Source organism: Prionailurus bengalensis, chromosome B1 (assembly GCF_016509475.1).
Source record: "Prionailurus bengalensis isolate Pbe53 chromosome B1, Fcat_Pben_1.1_paternal_pri, whole genome shotgun sequence".
Classification (NCBI taxonomy): domain Eukaryota; kingdom Metazoa; phylum Chordata; class Mammalia; order Carnivora; family Felidae; genus Prionailurus; species Prionailurus bengalensis.
In genome coordinates this window covers 49,523,919-49,539,552 of record NC_057344.1, presented here as the reverse complement: position 1 = coordinate 49,539,552, position 15,634 = coordinate 49,523,919, and the positions used below count along the sequence as shown (strand labels likewise).

At 41.4% G+C, this 15,634-nt stretch overlaps 1 protein-coding gene across 6 annotated transcripts in view; it reads left to right on the top strand.

Annotated features, from left to right (window-relative positions):
• The window catches only part of NUGGC (nuclear GTPase, germinal center associated), a 55,850-nt gene that overhangs the window by 7,943 nt on the left and 32,273 nt on the right, over window positions 1-15,634 (top strand). For 3 of the 6 annotated variants that reach the window (XM_043564846.1, XM_043564854.1, XM_043564887.1), the window contains exons 2-8: window positions 378-499; window positions 2,707-2,795; window positions 5,491-5,595; window positions 6,209-6,317; window positions 7,135-7,357; window positions 7,839-8,069; window positions 12,225-12,434. In XM_043564846.1, coding sequence (XP_043420781.1) covers window positions 2,753-2,795; window positions 5,491-5,595; window positions 6,209-6,317; window positions 7,135-7,357; window positions 7,839-8,069; window positions 12,225-12,434 — 921 coding nt within the window. In that variant the 5' untranslated portion in view covers window positions 378-499; window positions 2,707-2,752. Of the gene's footprint in view, window positions 1-377; window positions 500-1,497; window positions 1,613-2,706; window positions 2,796-5,490; window positions 5,596-6,208; window positions 6,318-7,134; window positions 7,358-7,838; window positions 8,070-12,224; window positions 12,435-15,634 lie in introns of those variants that run through there. The other 3 variants (XM_043564859.1, XM_043564879.1, XM_043564868.1) reach the window with 3 other exon arrangements.

Here is a 15,634-nt window from a genome sequence, read left to right as displayed (position 1 = left end):
GACTCTTGATCTCTGGGTTGTGAGTTTGAGTTCCACATTGGGTATAGAGTCTATTTAAAAAAAATGTTGGGGCGCCTGGGTGGCTCAGTCGGTTAAGTGTCCGACTTTGGCTCAGGTCATGATCTCATAGTTTGTGAGTTTGAGCCCCGTGTGGGGCTGTGTGCTGATAGCTCAGGGCCCGGTGCCTGCTTCGGATTCTGTGTCTCCCTCTCTGTCTCTACCATACCCCCTCTCACGCTCTGTCTCTCTCTCCTTCAAAAATAAATGAACACCAAAAAAAAAAAAAAAAGTAAACAAAAATAAAGTTATTGATAGGCATTGCCATATACTTACACACATTATAGCTCATCTACCCTTTGCTTTCCTCTCTCACCTAGATCTTTATGTGGTTTGGCATTTCCAACTCAGCACTACAAACCAGGAACCGCTTGCAGCTCTCGTGAATTTTTGTGACCTCATAGAGGACTTCCACTGCCAGCTTTGCTGGTGAGCACTTCAAGTAAGAATATAGGATCTGGGATTTGAAGAGGCCTTCAAGCTCATCTAGTCTAATGCCATTATTAAGTGGTCATTCCGGTATAGGTTCAGACACATTTAGTGGCAGAAAAGTCATTACTTTCTAATGAATTTTATATGCACCTCTAAGGTAATGTATTTGAAGACCACTATGAGGTCTTCTCCCCATCTTCTGCCTTTGCCTGTGTCATTCCTTCTTCAAGTTCAGCTTTCGTGGTTCCTATGAAGTTAACTTCCCTGTTGATGTTGTCCTTTTCTTCCCAATCTCCCCTTTATTTCTTAAACCAGGATTCCAATTATATAAAAAACTAACATGGTTTAAACAAAAACTTAATAAAAACTGATTTGGTTTTTAAACATCCTTTGGTTTAGAATCTCATCAGGAGCTTCCCATCCATTATTTTATTTATTCATTCATTCACCAATTGTTGTCAGTCATTGCACTTCCTGATAGAAATGCAACATTGAAACAAATGTAGGTATGACCTCAGATAGCTCATGGTTCAGGAAGGAAAAAGGGACAAGGAAGCATGGTAACAGAGATGTGCTTGGAGCAGTGGTGACACAAGAAGGGAAAGATTTGGGAATCAGGACACAGTTTCACAGAGAAAATGATAAAACAGGATCTTAAAGAGTAGGAATTCGCCGAGAAGAAGAGCAGAAGACTACCCCACATAGAGAGAACAGCCTATGCTAAAATGTATGGAATAGGGCGCCCTGTCTTGGAGAACTGTAAGGAGTTTGGGGTGATCTGAGAGGGAGCATCAAGATAAGGAATGAAGAGATGAGGAACTCTGCCTAAGGCTCAGGACCTTGCACACAGTAGGGATTCACACCACATCCAGCCAATACCCACCAAGTACAGAAACCATTTGGCCAGTTAATATCCACCAGCCAAACTAAGAATAAGAGGCTGTTTTGACTGAGGAGCTGTGATTTTCATTTGGAGTTAATATGTAAATGAGGCATAATCTCTCTAACAGCCTATGGGTTTAGTGGCAGTTGACAGATCAGGTGGGATTTTGCATTTCTCAGAAGGGCCAGTGACTCTCTGCTTTTGAAGTACATGGCTGAGTGATCCAAACAGCAACATCAGGTAAGGAGAGGAAGCACTTTGGGGCTCTCCCCAACTGTGTTGCTCAAATTCTCCTCTGTGTGTGGAGACAAAGAAACTCCAGGGTAGCATATCATTACCCAGTGTCCTCTGTTCTGAGCCTCTATGGGTCCCATTCTCCCTCCACGCCCAATTTGTCTACCTATGGACTGGAGACAGGTTGGATTTGACATTTCTCCTTTTGGATGTGCCTCTCCTCCCCCAACCCCCCAACCCTTGCAGATGCCCTAACCTATGGCACTGCATATTGGCCATGAGCTGGGGTGGGGGGGGGGGGGTGGGGGTCTTCCTCCTTGAATTGGAGTGGGGTAGCAAGAAAGACTCAGAGAACCTAGTTATTGCATCTCTCCTTCCCCACTCAGTAGTTCCCAAAGCAACTCCGGGGAACCCTAGAAATATGGAATATTCCATCCATCTTCCAGATTCTTGCTGAGATCTGCTGGGACTAAGCATAACTGAACCTGATTGGGCCACTAATACTGCACCCAAAGCAGCAAAGCCATATAATTTCACCTTTATGGTTCTGATCACTAGAGGTTTATTGTTACTTTAGAGTTTATTGTTAACTAAAGATCTCAGATAATATCATTTTAAAGTTCTATACATACAACTATTATTGAAAACCAATGGTCAGGGGCGCCTGGGTGGTTTAGTCAATTAAGAGTCCGACTTTGGCTCAGGTCATGATCTCATAGTTCATGAGCTCGAGCCCTGCGTTGGGCTCTGTGCTGACAGCTCAGAACCTGGAGCCTGCTTTGGATTCTGTGTCTCCCTCTCTCTGCCCCTTCCCTGCTTGCTCTCTCTCTCTCAAAAGTAAATAAACATTAAAAAATTAGAAAAAAGAAAACCAATGGTCAAACATTGGTTTTTGTCATGTTTAAAGCAACATGTAGTATATGAGGCATTGTGAGGAATTCAAAGATAAGTTGGAATCGCCATTGCACTTTAACAGCTTGGAATCTAGTTGGGGAAACAAAGCATAAGCAGATTTACATGTTGTTGTTATTTTGCTTTATGTATTTATAATTTCTGCTGTAATTGTCACCCCCATCTTTGTACTTTGTATATATTTTTAGGCTGGTTCTCCTGAGTGGACAAAAGCAGGCATTTGCATAACAGGAAATGGAAGAAACTGAAGATTTTGTGAGTCAGGGACCACACCCAGGTAACATCCCTACAATATCCCCTGATGGAGTGCATACTTTCTATTTACCACTATATAATCAAGGGCAAATGGGTTGCGAGTATTTAACTGTAGTCATTGTTCCTTCCTCTTTATTCAGAAGCTGCTTTCTCATGACACAGTTTAATAGTGAATGAATATAAACTATTTCAAGAATTAAATAGCCTATTCATGATGTAGTGGATTATCTCACCAGCAATTAAATTTGAATACCTCTCCCCTTTTAAAGGGAGGTTTGAGAAAGCCATCTTGGATTTTCAGAGGGTAGCCTCTCTCTGAATGGGCAAGGTAAGGCCCCTGGAATCATTTCAGGCACTGTTCTTAGAAGGGAAGATGTAGGGTGAATCCCCTTGGAGTCAGTGAGGTCAGCCTCCCTCCCTAGAAGGCTGGTGTAGGGTCCCTGGAGCCAAGGAGAGAGCCTTCCCTAGGAAGATGCAGGAAAGTAACCCCTGTGTGTAGAGAACAGGATGTATCACATGTATTTCCTCACTCATAGGGAATGAAATCCCTTAGGGGCAAGGAATGTAGGGTTTCTGGGTCAGTGGGGTGGTGGCTAGCGCTGAAAGAGTGGAATTGTTCAGCTTGGAAGAGCCATGGCAGTCTCTGGCAACCCTCTGGATCAGCAATGAACCTGTATCTTGTGTTAGGTGGCTGGGGATCAGTTTTTTAAAGTGACACCTTGTGGCAGCAAGAAGTAACAGCGGCAGTAGACTAGGTTTACTTCTTTGGCTTGCCCCCACCCAACCTTACTGCTCTTTTTCTTGGGTGATTCAGTGTAAAATGCTGGGAAAGGGGAGGGAGTGCTTGAGCAGTTACAGGGAATGAGAAGAGATGTGGCCAGTTCAGGCCAGTTCATTCCAGTTACAATTTAAATAGAAATACTACCCTTAAATGGTCTAAGTCCAAGATAGACTACTTTCTCCTTTCCAAGTGGTTTTTCATTTTAGCGATTGAAGAAAAAGTTTCACATCCTGCTGTTTTGTCTGACTTCCTAGCCTTTGCTTTAGTTGAGGAATAAACTTTCAAGCTTTTATCAGATTTCTTGCCAGTTCCTGTAAAATTGAAATGAAGGCCATGGATACATGGGCATGTCCCTTGTTTTATACATGTGGCTAAGATGTGCAAATATCATTCACACAAAAGATTTCCCGAGTTACAAAGTTGAGATCAAGGCCCGACATCTTTTGCTTTCCACACACAGATACCTTCTTGTAGCACAGACTAAAGTATTCGTCAGCCTGTAGCTTGTCTAAGGGCCTGAGTGGTATATTCTTTTCTTCTCTGCCTCTTCCTTCTCCAGCTCCAACCAACAACTTGGTATTTAATTCTAATGCGGTCCTTAAACTAAGGCATGATGAAATCTTTGAGTTGAGCTGAGTTAAGAAGTTAGAATGTCTCAGATAGAGGGTCTGAAATACAAGCTCTTTCAACACCCTGTCACTGCATGAGCATATGAGGTGGCAGAGATTCCAGGTTTGGCAAACAGCACCTTTCTGCTGTCTGCAATACTTTATGGGGTGTGAGCTGGCTCCAGGACATGGCAGGATTTGTTCTGGAAGCCATAAGGCTGAGCAGAGAGGGAGGGCTGGCTGGACTATCTGGAAGACCTGCTGTCTGGAGCCCAGTAGTGGAGGCTGTACCTTGCAGGTTGCTCTCCTGGGTCCTGATGTGAGCCTTCTTCTCTGTGGTTCCTCAGGGAATATGACCTCCCAATATCATGCTCAGCTTGGAAGGGCTCATACCCTTCCATGAGCCATGACTCTTGAGGATCAATTCTTCAGGTTCATCTCATGGCCATTTCCCAAGGCACGAGCCAATCCCAGGAGCGCTGGGTTAGGATCATTTCCAATGACCTTGACTCCAAAGACCCACTTATCGCCCTTTTCTAACCATGTGGATACTGCCAGGGGGTATTTTCTAAGACTCATCCAGAACACAATGTTTTGGTTGTACCCTTTCCAGAGAATTATGGACCCTACCAGCCCTTCACTTCATAACCAAAGGAAACCCATTAAAGTGAATAAATCTTGGGAGAACTACAAAGTTTTGCTTCATGGGGATTTCTATTCTTATTTGTGTGAGGAAGCAGCTGCTAATGACTTTCAGTGAGGAAGGGGGAAAATTCTCCCAAATTTAACCTCTGAAGGGCGTGCACTGGTAGAACATCCTCCTGAATTATTACATTGCGTATATTTTTGTCAGCCCTCTCATCTCATAGGTGGTCAAGAAGTGGTTTGCCCTGGTCATGTGGCCGATTCTTTCCTCTGCATTCTGCTCCTGATCAATTTCTTTCCCAGTTTGAAACGACCTCCCAGAGGCCTTTCTTCACCCCACACTTAGTCCTCTCTTGGGTTTCTCTGTACACAATTGGCATATAGTGAAGAATATCCAGCCATTTTGGCTTCTTAGGGTTTCCAAACCTGTCATTTAATGTCAACATATGTTCTGGGGAGATATTTTGGACTCTGCACTTCAGATCTAGATGCGAAGTTCTGTGACTCCGGGAAGTAGGGACCAGACTGGAACGGCCCAATGGTGCCTGCTTCTGGAATGACTTTACGCATACAGAGCTGGCAGGAGCCTCCTTAGATTCTTTGGGTTTGTGTGTTGATAGAGGTCAGGCAAGTATACTATGCCCCAGGATCTTTAATTTTATATAATCTCTGTTTATTTCTAGTTGACGATGATTTATTTAAAGAGCCAATGAAAAAAAGAAGACGTTCAGATAGAGACCAGCGGTTCCGAGCATTTCCCTCCGTGGAACAAAGTGCTCTTAAGGAATGTGAGTGTCATGAAACTGCTGTGGAGCTTGTTTTTGTGTGGCTCTGTCCTTTTCCAAATGTGTTAAAATGCTCAAAGGAAGAGAAGGTCAAATTGGAAAGAAGGATGAAACATAGTCAAATCATCCTGATCCAGAAAAGGGGGCTTCAGAGTCTCTGCAGAGATCTATAATTTGACAATTCATCTGTAGGAGTCTCTGGATAGGAGGGTTGTTATCAGAAGAACCTCTTCCTGATTAGAACAAAGATTGTGAAAATGGTTGATTTGGTGCCTCGGTGAGTATTAATATGACGGCCTTGCAAGTTTTCTTTTTATGACCACAGGAGAGAAGAATCTAGAAGGGCTATAACCCATGACAAAGCCTATGCTGACTTCTGGAACAAGGAGTTTCAGAGCAGGCTAGCTCCTTGAGAGGCCTTCACAATCAATAATTGCTATCTCCCATGAACTAGTATCTGTAGTGTCAGATAACTTGCTTTCATATTTAATTGGCTTTTCATTTCATTTCTTTTTTATTCCCTTTCTCTGACGTATTGAGCACATTCCTCTTTTGGAGACCTAGTACTTGATCCCTGCCAGGTACATCCCAGGTAATACATCCCTATTGATTCCAGATGAAAAACTGGAGTCACGGACCAGAAGGGTTTTGAGCAATACTTACCAGAAACTTATTCATTCTGTCTTCCTGGATGACAGCATTCCTAATGGAGTCAAGTATCTCATGTGAGTCTGATATCAGCTATCATAAAATCTTCCTTCCATGTCTTTCCTTATGTTACTGTAGATGCTTTTCTCCAACAATGAAAGGAAATTTTCAATTAGAAACTAAGGAAAGGAGGCTAAAAAGTTATATAGCTATGGGCTATTATTGTTTATACTGATAGTTGACATTCACTGGGTTGCCACTGTTGCTAGATAACCTGCTAAGTACATATATCAAATTTCATTTAATTGTCCCAATACCCCTATAAAGCAGGAACTATTAGTATCATCCCAGTTTTACTGAAATTGTGGCTTAGAGAAGCCAAGAAGACATTGACCAAAATCACACTGTTGGTAAGTGAAAGGGCATGAATCCAATCCAGGCTGTGTGAAACTTTAGCCTGTGCCCTCAACTGCTAGGCTCAGATGACTAGAGGGACTTGATTGGTGACAGGGCTGAATCTCCTGCTCAATAAGACTCTGTGTTGCTCTCAGCAATACTTTACCTCTGCCCAAACTTTATATCTAGGAACCAGACTATGTAATTTCCACAGGACACAAGCAAAATTGCTTCATATCTATATAGGAATTACAGAGCTTGTATAGAATTATCATTTCCAAGTAATGGTACTTACTTTTTGCATAATATTTTTTGATCCTCGTGACAACTATGTAGTAAACAGGGACTAATATTCTCCTTTGATCAAGAAAATAGTGGAGACTCAAAAAGATGTACGACTTGCCTAGGATTCGAACTCAGGTCCTTCGTGTTCTGTTTTGATACTCTTCCCACTGTGCTTTGCTGACCATGACAATGTACATTTAAAAACCAATTTAGAAACAGGCTACTTGCCTTGATTGAAAAACCATCATTGGACCCAATCTACATTGGATTATTTGGAAGCACAGGGGCTGGGAAGAGCTCCCTGATCAATGCCATCATCCAGCAAGCAATGTTTCTACCAGTGTCTGGAGAAAGTATATGTACATCGTGTATTGTACAAGTGAGCTCAGGCTGCTGTGAACAATACGAGGCCAAAATCCACCTTCTCTCTGACCAAGTAAGTGTCTCCTTCCTTCCTTGCTTCCTTCCTTCCTGTTTACCCTTCCTGTTTTTCTCTCTCTCCCTCCTCTCTTTCCTCCTTCCCCCTCTTCTTTCCTTCCTTTTCTCTCTTTCTTTCTTCCTCTCATTTAGAGATTAACGTGATATTCTTTGTAAATAGAATTTAGGCCTTTGTTAAATGGAAAGAACATAGTACAGAATGAGAAAGCTCAGTGGAGCGAGATGGGGGGTTTAGCCTGCATCCTGTCACTATTGTTATGGGACTTTGGGCAAGCCATTTCCCTCTTTGGCTCCCGGTTTCCTCACTGACAAAACAAGGGGTTTGGATTAGATGATCTCTTGTTGGATTAAATGATTTTAGATTTCCTGAATATGAAGTCTCCTCCTGCCACCCACTCCCCAGAACAATGGCCTCCTCCCTTTGTCGTGGTTTTCTGTATCTATGTTTTGAGGGGCTTGGCCCTGCTCTCCCTTGGCAGGAGTGGAAGGAAGAGCTGAAGAACTTGACTAAACTCCTGCACAGGACAGAGGAACTGGACAGAGAAGAGGCAGATGCATGGGACAGGGATGATGCAGTGGAGGAAGCCATCTGGAAGCTACAAATGCTTTATGGAAATGGGGCGGAAAGGAAGAACTATGAAGAGTTACTAAGGGCAAAGCCCAAAGGAAAGATTCCCACATCCAGAATCATCACCCTCAAGGCAGAAGAGGTAGCTTCAAGATTTTTTCCTTTATTTTATCATGTGTCTCAAGAATAATAATTGAATCCATTTAGGAGATTTGCTCAAGGCACGGTGTTTTTATTGGAAATAAGTTGATATCCAAATCAGAAGCATCCCTGACCAAGTTCTTTTTCGTTATTTATGGCTGTCAAATGAGAAATTTTAGTGTCTGAGTGGGAGATCTTTTGTGCACAGGAAAGACTATTTATAGTTGCTTGAGGATTAATTAAGGATGCTTTGGGCTGCAGATGTTAAAAAAAAAAACACCCAATTTATAATGGCTTAAATGAATAAGGATTTATTCATTTTCTCACATAAGAGTCTGGAAGCGGTTGAGTTTGTGGGTTGGTTCAGTGGCTCAACAATATCAAGATCAACACCTCCTGAGTTCCCTTGGCCGTTCATCATACTTGTTGCCTCATAGTCACAAGATTGCTACTGAGGTGCTAGACTTCACAGCTGGCTTCATGGCAGAAAGAAAAGGATAAAAAGTTGGCATCAAACACATCTCCCCTTTCCTTGGAAAGTAAAAGCTTTCTCAAAAACACCCCCAACAAATTTCTGGGTAGATTTTTTTTCAGAACTGGCCTCTGGTTCGGGCACATGGCCTTTCCTAGCTGAAACGGAGTCTAAAGCAAGAAGCAGATGTGTTGTGAATGGCTGCCCAGACAGACAAACACTATTCAGCTAGCACAGACAGAGGACAGGATGGATATTGGATATAGTAGAACAACTCTCTCCTCACTTTTATGATCAATATCCATCTTATTAAATTACATTTCATTGTAAATTTAAGACTTGTAGAACTAATGTGTAACTTATTGAAACTGTATATTTAAAACCTAGGTTTTTTTTGTTTTTTAAAATTCATTTTTAAAATGTTGCTATTCTATTTATAAATCTGGCAATTTTTTTTGTATAAAATAAGAACAATTACTTACACTTGTTCTAAAATTTAGCATTCAATTACATCCTAAATTTAACATTAACCAATCCTCCTTAAATAGCTCACACTACTTATATAATTAATCAAATTTCCTTAGACTTTATATTATAGTTCAAATTTAATATATTCAGTTCTCTCAAAAATTTTTAAATACTTGGCCAGGCACACTAAGAAGTCAAATAAATGAAATCTTTCAAGTCACTTAGCTCTTGTATAGCTAGGAAATCAAACAAATATAATAGTCACTTTTTATATTTAAATGGTATTACTGTTCAGAATAATTACACTCCTAATGTCTAAAACATAGACTGAGCATGTCCAAAGAAATACAATGATTATAAAACTGATTACTTTATCTGCATACACACAACTTAACACCAACTAAGTTACACCAAGGTATCAGTATCCATTTCTTTAATATTCTGTATTTAGAGATATCCCTTCCCAGTATTACAAATTTAGGGTTGAAACAAGGAGTGGAAATATCCATTGAAACACAATTACATCTCAGTGAGTGAGGGCACAGATTGGGTTTGTGTCCGAGGTTCCAGACTACAATGAAGGAAGCTGAGTCTGCCTCCTAGAATGATTTATCCTGAGCCAATTTATTGGGTTGAGCCTTCTTACACAAAGGGACTTCTCAAGCCCATGTTTGTTCTTTCACATTGCCCTTAATGTATCTGCTTTATTACTATTTTTTAACGTTTATTTACTTTTGAGAGAGAGAGACACACACAGCATGAGCAGGGGAGGAGCAGCGTGAGAGGGAGACACAGAATCCGAAGTGCGCTCCAAGCTCTGAGCTGTCAGCACAGAGCCCAACGTGGGCCTCGAACTCACAAACTGTGAGATCATGACCTGAGCTGAAGTCAGCTGCTTAACCAAGTGAGCCACCTGGGTTCTCCTCTGCTTTATTTTTAAATATCTTAAAGAACTTTTATCATCATTTCTTTCACAATTTCCTGTTATTTGATTAGAATTGATGAATTCTGTGACTCCCTACACACATTGCATCAAATCCCTTGATTTAAACCCAACTCTTTTAAGAATTTCCAGTTTTGGGGCACCTGGGTGGTTCAGTCCGTTAAGCATCTGACTTCAGCTCAGGTAGTGATCTCAAGGTTCATGAATTCAAGCCCTACATCAGGCTCTCTGCTGTCACCATGAAGCCTGCTTCAGATCCTCTGTCCCCCTCTCTCTATGCCCCTACCCCACTCATTCTCTCTCTCTCTCTCTCTCTCTCAAAAATAAATAAACATTAAAAAAAAAATCCCATTCTTATCTTTCTTTCATGATTATTCTATAGATGTTTATTAACAATGACCACCAGGGACACCTGGGTGGCTCAGTCAGTTAAGCATCTGACTTTGGCTCAGGTCATGATCTCATGGTTGGTGAGTTCAAGCCCCGCGTCGGGCTCTGTGCTGACAGCTCAGAGCCTGGAGCCTGCTTCGGATTCTGTGTCTCCCTCTCTCTCTGCCCTTCCCCTGCTCATGCTTGCTCTCTCTCAAAAAATAAATAAACATTGAAAACAAAACAAAACAAAACAATGTGCACCATACATCCCAAATCTCCCATCCTCTGAAGTGGTAGCCCAGTAAAGATTTGCTGCCACACACATAGTTGCTGGCCTGAATGTGTCACTGTCTGAAGATATGTTTAGGTAGAAGAAACAATGGGCTGAGAACAATTCCCCATCCCACCCACCATCATTAAAACATTCTGGAAATGCCTACATGTCAAGATATTTCTTGTACTAGGAGAAGAAATTTTAAAACCCTTTTTAAAGATCAATTTCAGATCAATTTTTAATTTGGCAAATATGGTCACCATATCACTATCAATTTTCTGTAGTCGGGGACTTCTGGTAATCCAAATGTTTGCATTAGCCATGTGGGAAGAATACTCTGTCTCCAAAATTTAGATTGCATATTAATTAATGTGGTTTTGGAGTGGTTGGGGGGGGTGGGTCCGGAGCTGATGGCCAAGAAAGAATTCTTGAGATATCTTTGGTACAAAAAGGTGATTTTCTTAAAGCATGGGGACAGGAAGAAGCAGAAAGAGCTGCATTCTAAGTGTGAGGGGTGGCTGATTATATACCTGGGAGCTGGGGGAGGTAAGGAAAAAGGGCGTTTCCAAAAGGACTTTCATATGTTAAAGAAGATTCACAAGATACTGGAGGCCTAGCTATTGTCAAGCTAATGTTTTTTCTCTAATAATGCATTAACATTAAGACAGTAGGGAGTTCCTAGAGGAATGAATGTTTTACTCTGCCTACCTCAAGTATTTGTCAATGGGGTGCAGGTTATAAGGAAATTTGACTTTACCATTTCCTTCTTGCCTTTGTTCCCCATATCACTATGGAGGGGAGGGGAATGTTAGGCCTCCAGGAAACTGAGTCTATAGGTTTCTGGAAGTTAAGCTATTGATAAGATTGCCTTTTTCTTGTAATTTACTAAGACATTTATAAACTGATGGAGACTCATGTCCTGCATGGCTGTGATCTCTATCAGGTAACCATATGTTTTTTGCCTTCCCTTTGTTCTTGGGCAGCCAGGAGTGGCTGAAGAATATCACACATATCCCACCAGAGGGGCGGAGGAGGGGGGGAAGTGTTGTGAGGTATTAGCTTGTGCTTTGCCCTCAGCTTGCCTTTGGTTCCCTGATCATTAATCACAATTTTAGAATCGAAACGGGAGGCGCCTGGGTGGCTCACTTGGTGAAGCATCCGATTCTTTATCTCTGCTCAGGTCATGATCTCAGGGTTTCTGGGATCAAGCCCTGCATCACGGTCTGCACTGACAGTGCAGAGCCAGCTTGGGATTCTCTCTCTCCATCTCTCTCTGCCTCGGCCACGCACACTCTCTCTCTCAAAATAAGTTAAAAGGAACTTAAAGAAAAAAGGAACAGAAATGGAATTTAGAAGATGAAATTATTATCCAGTGAAACTATAGCTTTACTGAAGCTCTGTTCTAACTGACTGTGGTTTCTTCATCTGTAAGTTAAGGAGCTTGCACTTTCTGATCTCCAGGGTCCTTTCTGGCTCTTGAAAACTGGATAAGGTCTTCTGATGCCCATTGTCCAGTGCTGCTTCTTACCACTATTGGCGTACCTTCACTGAACCTGGATCATAGGCGATCCAGGACAGAGGAGCTGGGAGAATGTCTGGTGTGTGTGATTGTGTCATTCTTTCTCAGGCAGAAGAGCTGTCTGTCAAGCTGGACCCTTACATCCGAACGCACAGGAGAGACTTGGATGGAGAATCAGCTGAGACACAAATTTGGCCCTTGATCAAACATGTGGAAGTGACTCTTCCCAAATCAGAGATGATTCCAGAAGGGGTTGTGCTGGTGGACATTCCGGGCACCGGCAACTTCAACAGCAAGAGGGATGAGATGTGGAAAAAGGTGATTCTCTTTCACGTGGCTTCATGTCCTCTTTGCTTAACTCCTCCACCCTTTCTAAAGCAACCAAGGGATTTTATGAGCTCACTGGAGTTAAATTCTTCTACTTTCTAGGTTCTAAGCCTCAGGGCAATGGCAAGATGTGTGTGGCCAGAGACACTGGGGAGAGATGAATCATGAGGCAGACCTGGAAGTTAGAACAAGAGTGTGTGATCAGGAGAAGGACCAGCAATAGATTGGTCTAGAAGGAAGCAGAGGAAATACAGACAGAGGGGGAAAGGGAGGCCAAGAGTTGAGTACAAGGTAGAGAAGCTTACGGTCCAGCACCAAGGAATGAGGAGGCTGCTACCGTGTGTAGTTGCAAGGAACAGAGACCTGCTGAAGCAACCCCAAGTTAAGAGGCTAATCGGAAGAATATCAAAGGATCTCATGAGACACAGCCAGGCCTCAGGGCCACCTATCAGGATAAAAGCAGCTATTTTCTCTCTCTTCTTCTACATGGCTCTTGTGACTGTTTCTCTGTGCAGTTCTCTGCAGAGCCCTGCTTTTCTCTTAGTTTTCTCTACTTAGCCCTTAGGACCCATATTGTGAAAAATGACCACCTTAACCCTGTCTTTAAATGGAATTGTAGTTCATATGCCTACAACTCTCTGACTATAGTCTCTATGCCTTTTAGTTCAAATTCCTGAGGAGGAAAATGGGATCGATTACTGCCTAGCTAACTTAATCTCTGGATTAAGCATCTATCTTTAGTGCATGCAGTCAGCTGTGCTGAAGGTGATGGTTGAAATGAAAGTCTACCCCTTCAACCAAAACTTGGGTAGGGGTGCAATTCCTAGCAAATGAAATTAGAGCTGGCCAGGCACCTCCAGATATGTCTACAGCCAGAGTAAAGCATTGGGGTAGTTAGATCTGTACCTAATGATTAGAGGTTGAAATATTTTAAAGAATTTATCTCTTTGTTCATTTCCTTTTCATTCATCAAACATGTATAATATGTAAGACAATGTGATTTGCACTGAGGATGCAAAGATTATAGCTAATAATAATAATAATAATAATAATATACCAAGCATTTACTTTGTGCTAGGTACTATTCTCAGTGAAATAATTTGCCCTTTAGCACACTGGGGATTTTAATAAAGGCAAGATGGCTTGAGAGCCTTTCTGCTCTTAAACCCCACTGTAATCCTACATGGTTAGACAAAGCTAAATTAAAAGATGCAGAGCATGACCTTTAATGTTAAGAAACATGTGTGTGCATGCACATTGTGTGTGTGTGTGTGTGTGTGTGTGTGTGTGTGTGTGGTGTTAATAGATGTACAGCAAAAGTAGAAACCTGCCTTTAGGAAGGATACACACCCAACTGTTAACAGGAATTTCTGTGATTACCAGCACTCTTTACTACATACACCCCCGTATTTTTTGTATATTGCATGAACATGCATTATCTTGACAACTAAAAAGATGAAAGCAAAATAAAACAATGTTGAAAGGGAAACAGAGCCTTCCTGCAAGGGGCTTAGAGTCTAATAGGAGAGAAGAAACCCACAGATGTCAAAATCCACAGCAGAAAGTGATGTAAGAGAAGTCCAAGGTGCTATGAACACTCACAGATAGAAATTGCCTCCAAAAAGAGACCTCATTCCTTCAGCGAACACCCACTGAGCATCTACTCAATTCTGTATTGGGTTTTGGATAGAGAGAGACAAAGTCCATGCCCTTGGGAGTCCTATAGTCCAGAAGATAATCAGTTAGTCGTATTAATTAACAAACCACATTACTTAAAAAGGAGAGCAATAGTAATGAATTCTTTTCTTTTTGTAATTGTTTTTGTTTTTAAATGCTTTACTGCAAACCAATGTATGAACACCAATTCTCAATAACATCAATATACTTGAAAATTTATGTAAATGTGTAAATGTTTATTTAGTATAACACAGTATAGTATAGAATATGATAGTATTATATGTGATTTAAAATAAAGAAGAAGTGAACAAAATGGAGTCATGTAAAACAGAGACTACAAATCCAGATGTCTATTTGGATGTGCATTAAACATATGGGATTTTTAAAATCAAAATATATTTTATTTATTTATTTTTCAGTAATAGAATTTAGTGATTCATCATTTACTTATAACACCCAACCAGTGTCCTCCTTAATGCCCATCACCCATTTACCCTATCCCCCCACCCAACACCCCACCAGCAACCCTCAGTGTGTTCTCTGTATTTAAGAGTCTCTCATGGTTTGTCTCTCTCTCTGTTTTTATGTTATTTTTGCTTCCCTTCCCTTATGTTCATCTGTTTTTTATCTTGAATTCCACATATGAGTGAAATCATGTGATATTTGTCTTTCTCTAACTTATACACTCTACACTAGCTTATACACTCTAGTTCCATCCACATTGTTGTAAATGGCAAGAATTCATTCTTTTTCATCACTGAGTAATAGTCCATTGAATGAATATATATATATATATATATATATATATATATATATATATGTGTGTGTGTGTGTGTGTATATATGTGGTATATATATATGTGTGTGTGTGTATATATATATGTATATATATATATATATATATATATATATATACATATATATATATACACACCACATCTTCTTTATCCAATGAATTCTTTTTGGATGAGAGGGAAACTTCAGAGAGGGCACTTAAGCCCAGGTATCACCAGAGAAGATTGTTGAGAATGGGACCACTGAGCACTATTGTAGGCCAGGGAGCAGCAAAGACCCAGAGGAATGAAGGAGCCACGTGTCGTGGGAAGCATGAGTCTTCCTGGGTGGCTGGAGGAAATGGGTGTGGGGTGTAAGGAGAGAGGCACAGAAGACAAGCTTGGAAAACTTAGGGATGGGCTTAAATACTACCCTTCCTGGGGAAGCTCAAAGGATAAGAAGGACTGAAGCAAGTGATAGAGAGAGAAGGGTGTCTTTAGGCAGAAGGAGCTCAGGAGCACAGGGTGGGAAGACAGGGGGTGAGACATAAGACTGGAGCTGGAAGGGGACTGGGAGGGAGGGCTGGTATCGGTAAGTCATGAGCAACCCAGCACTGTAGAAGGATCCACTGGAGGATTTGTGCAGGTTTGGGCTAAATGAATGACTGAGGGCTGCAGAGCTCTGGACTGGATTTGAGTCAAGATCAGGATGATAGAATCAGGATGACAGCTTACAGATAAT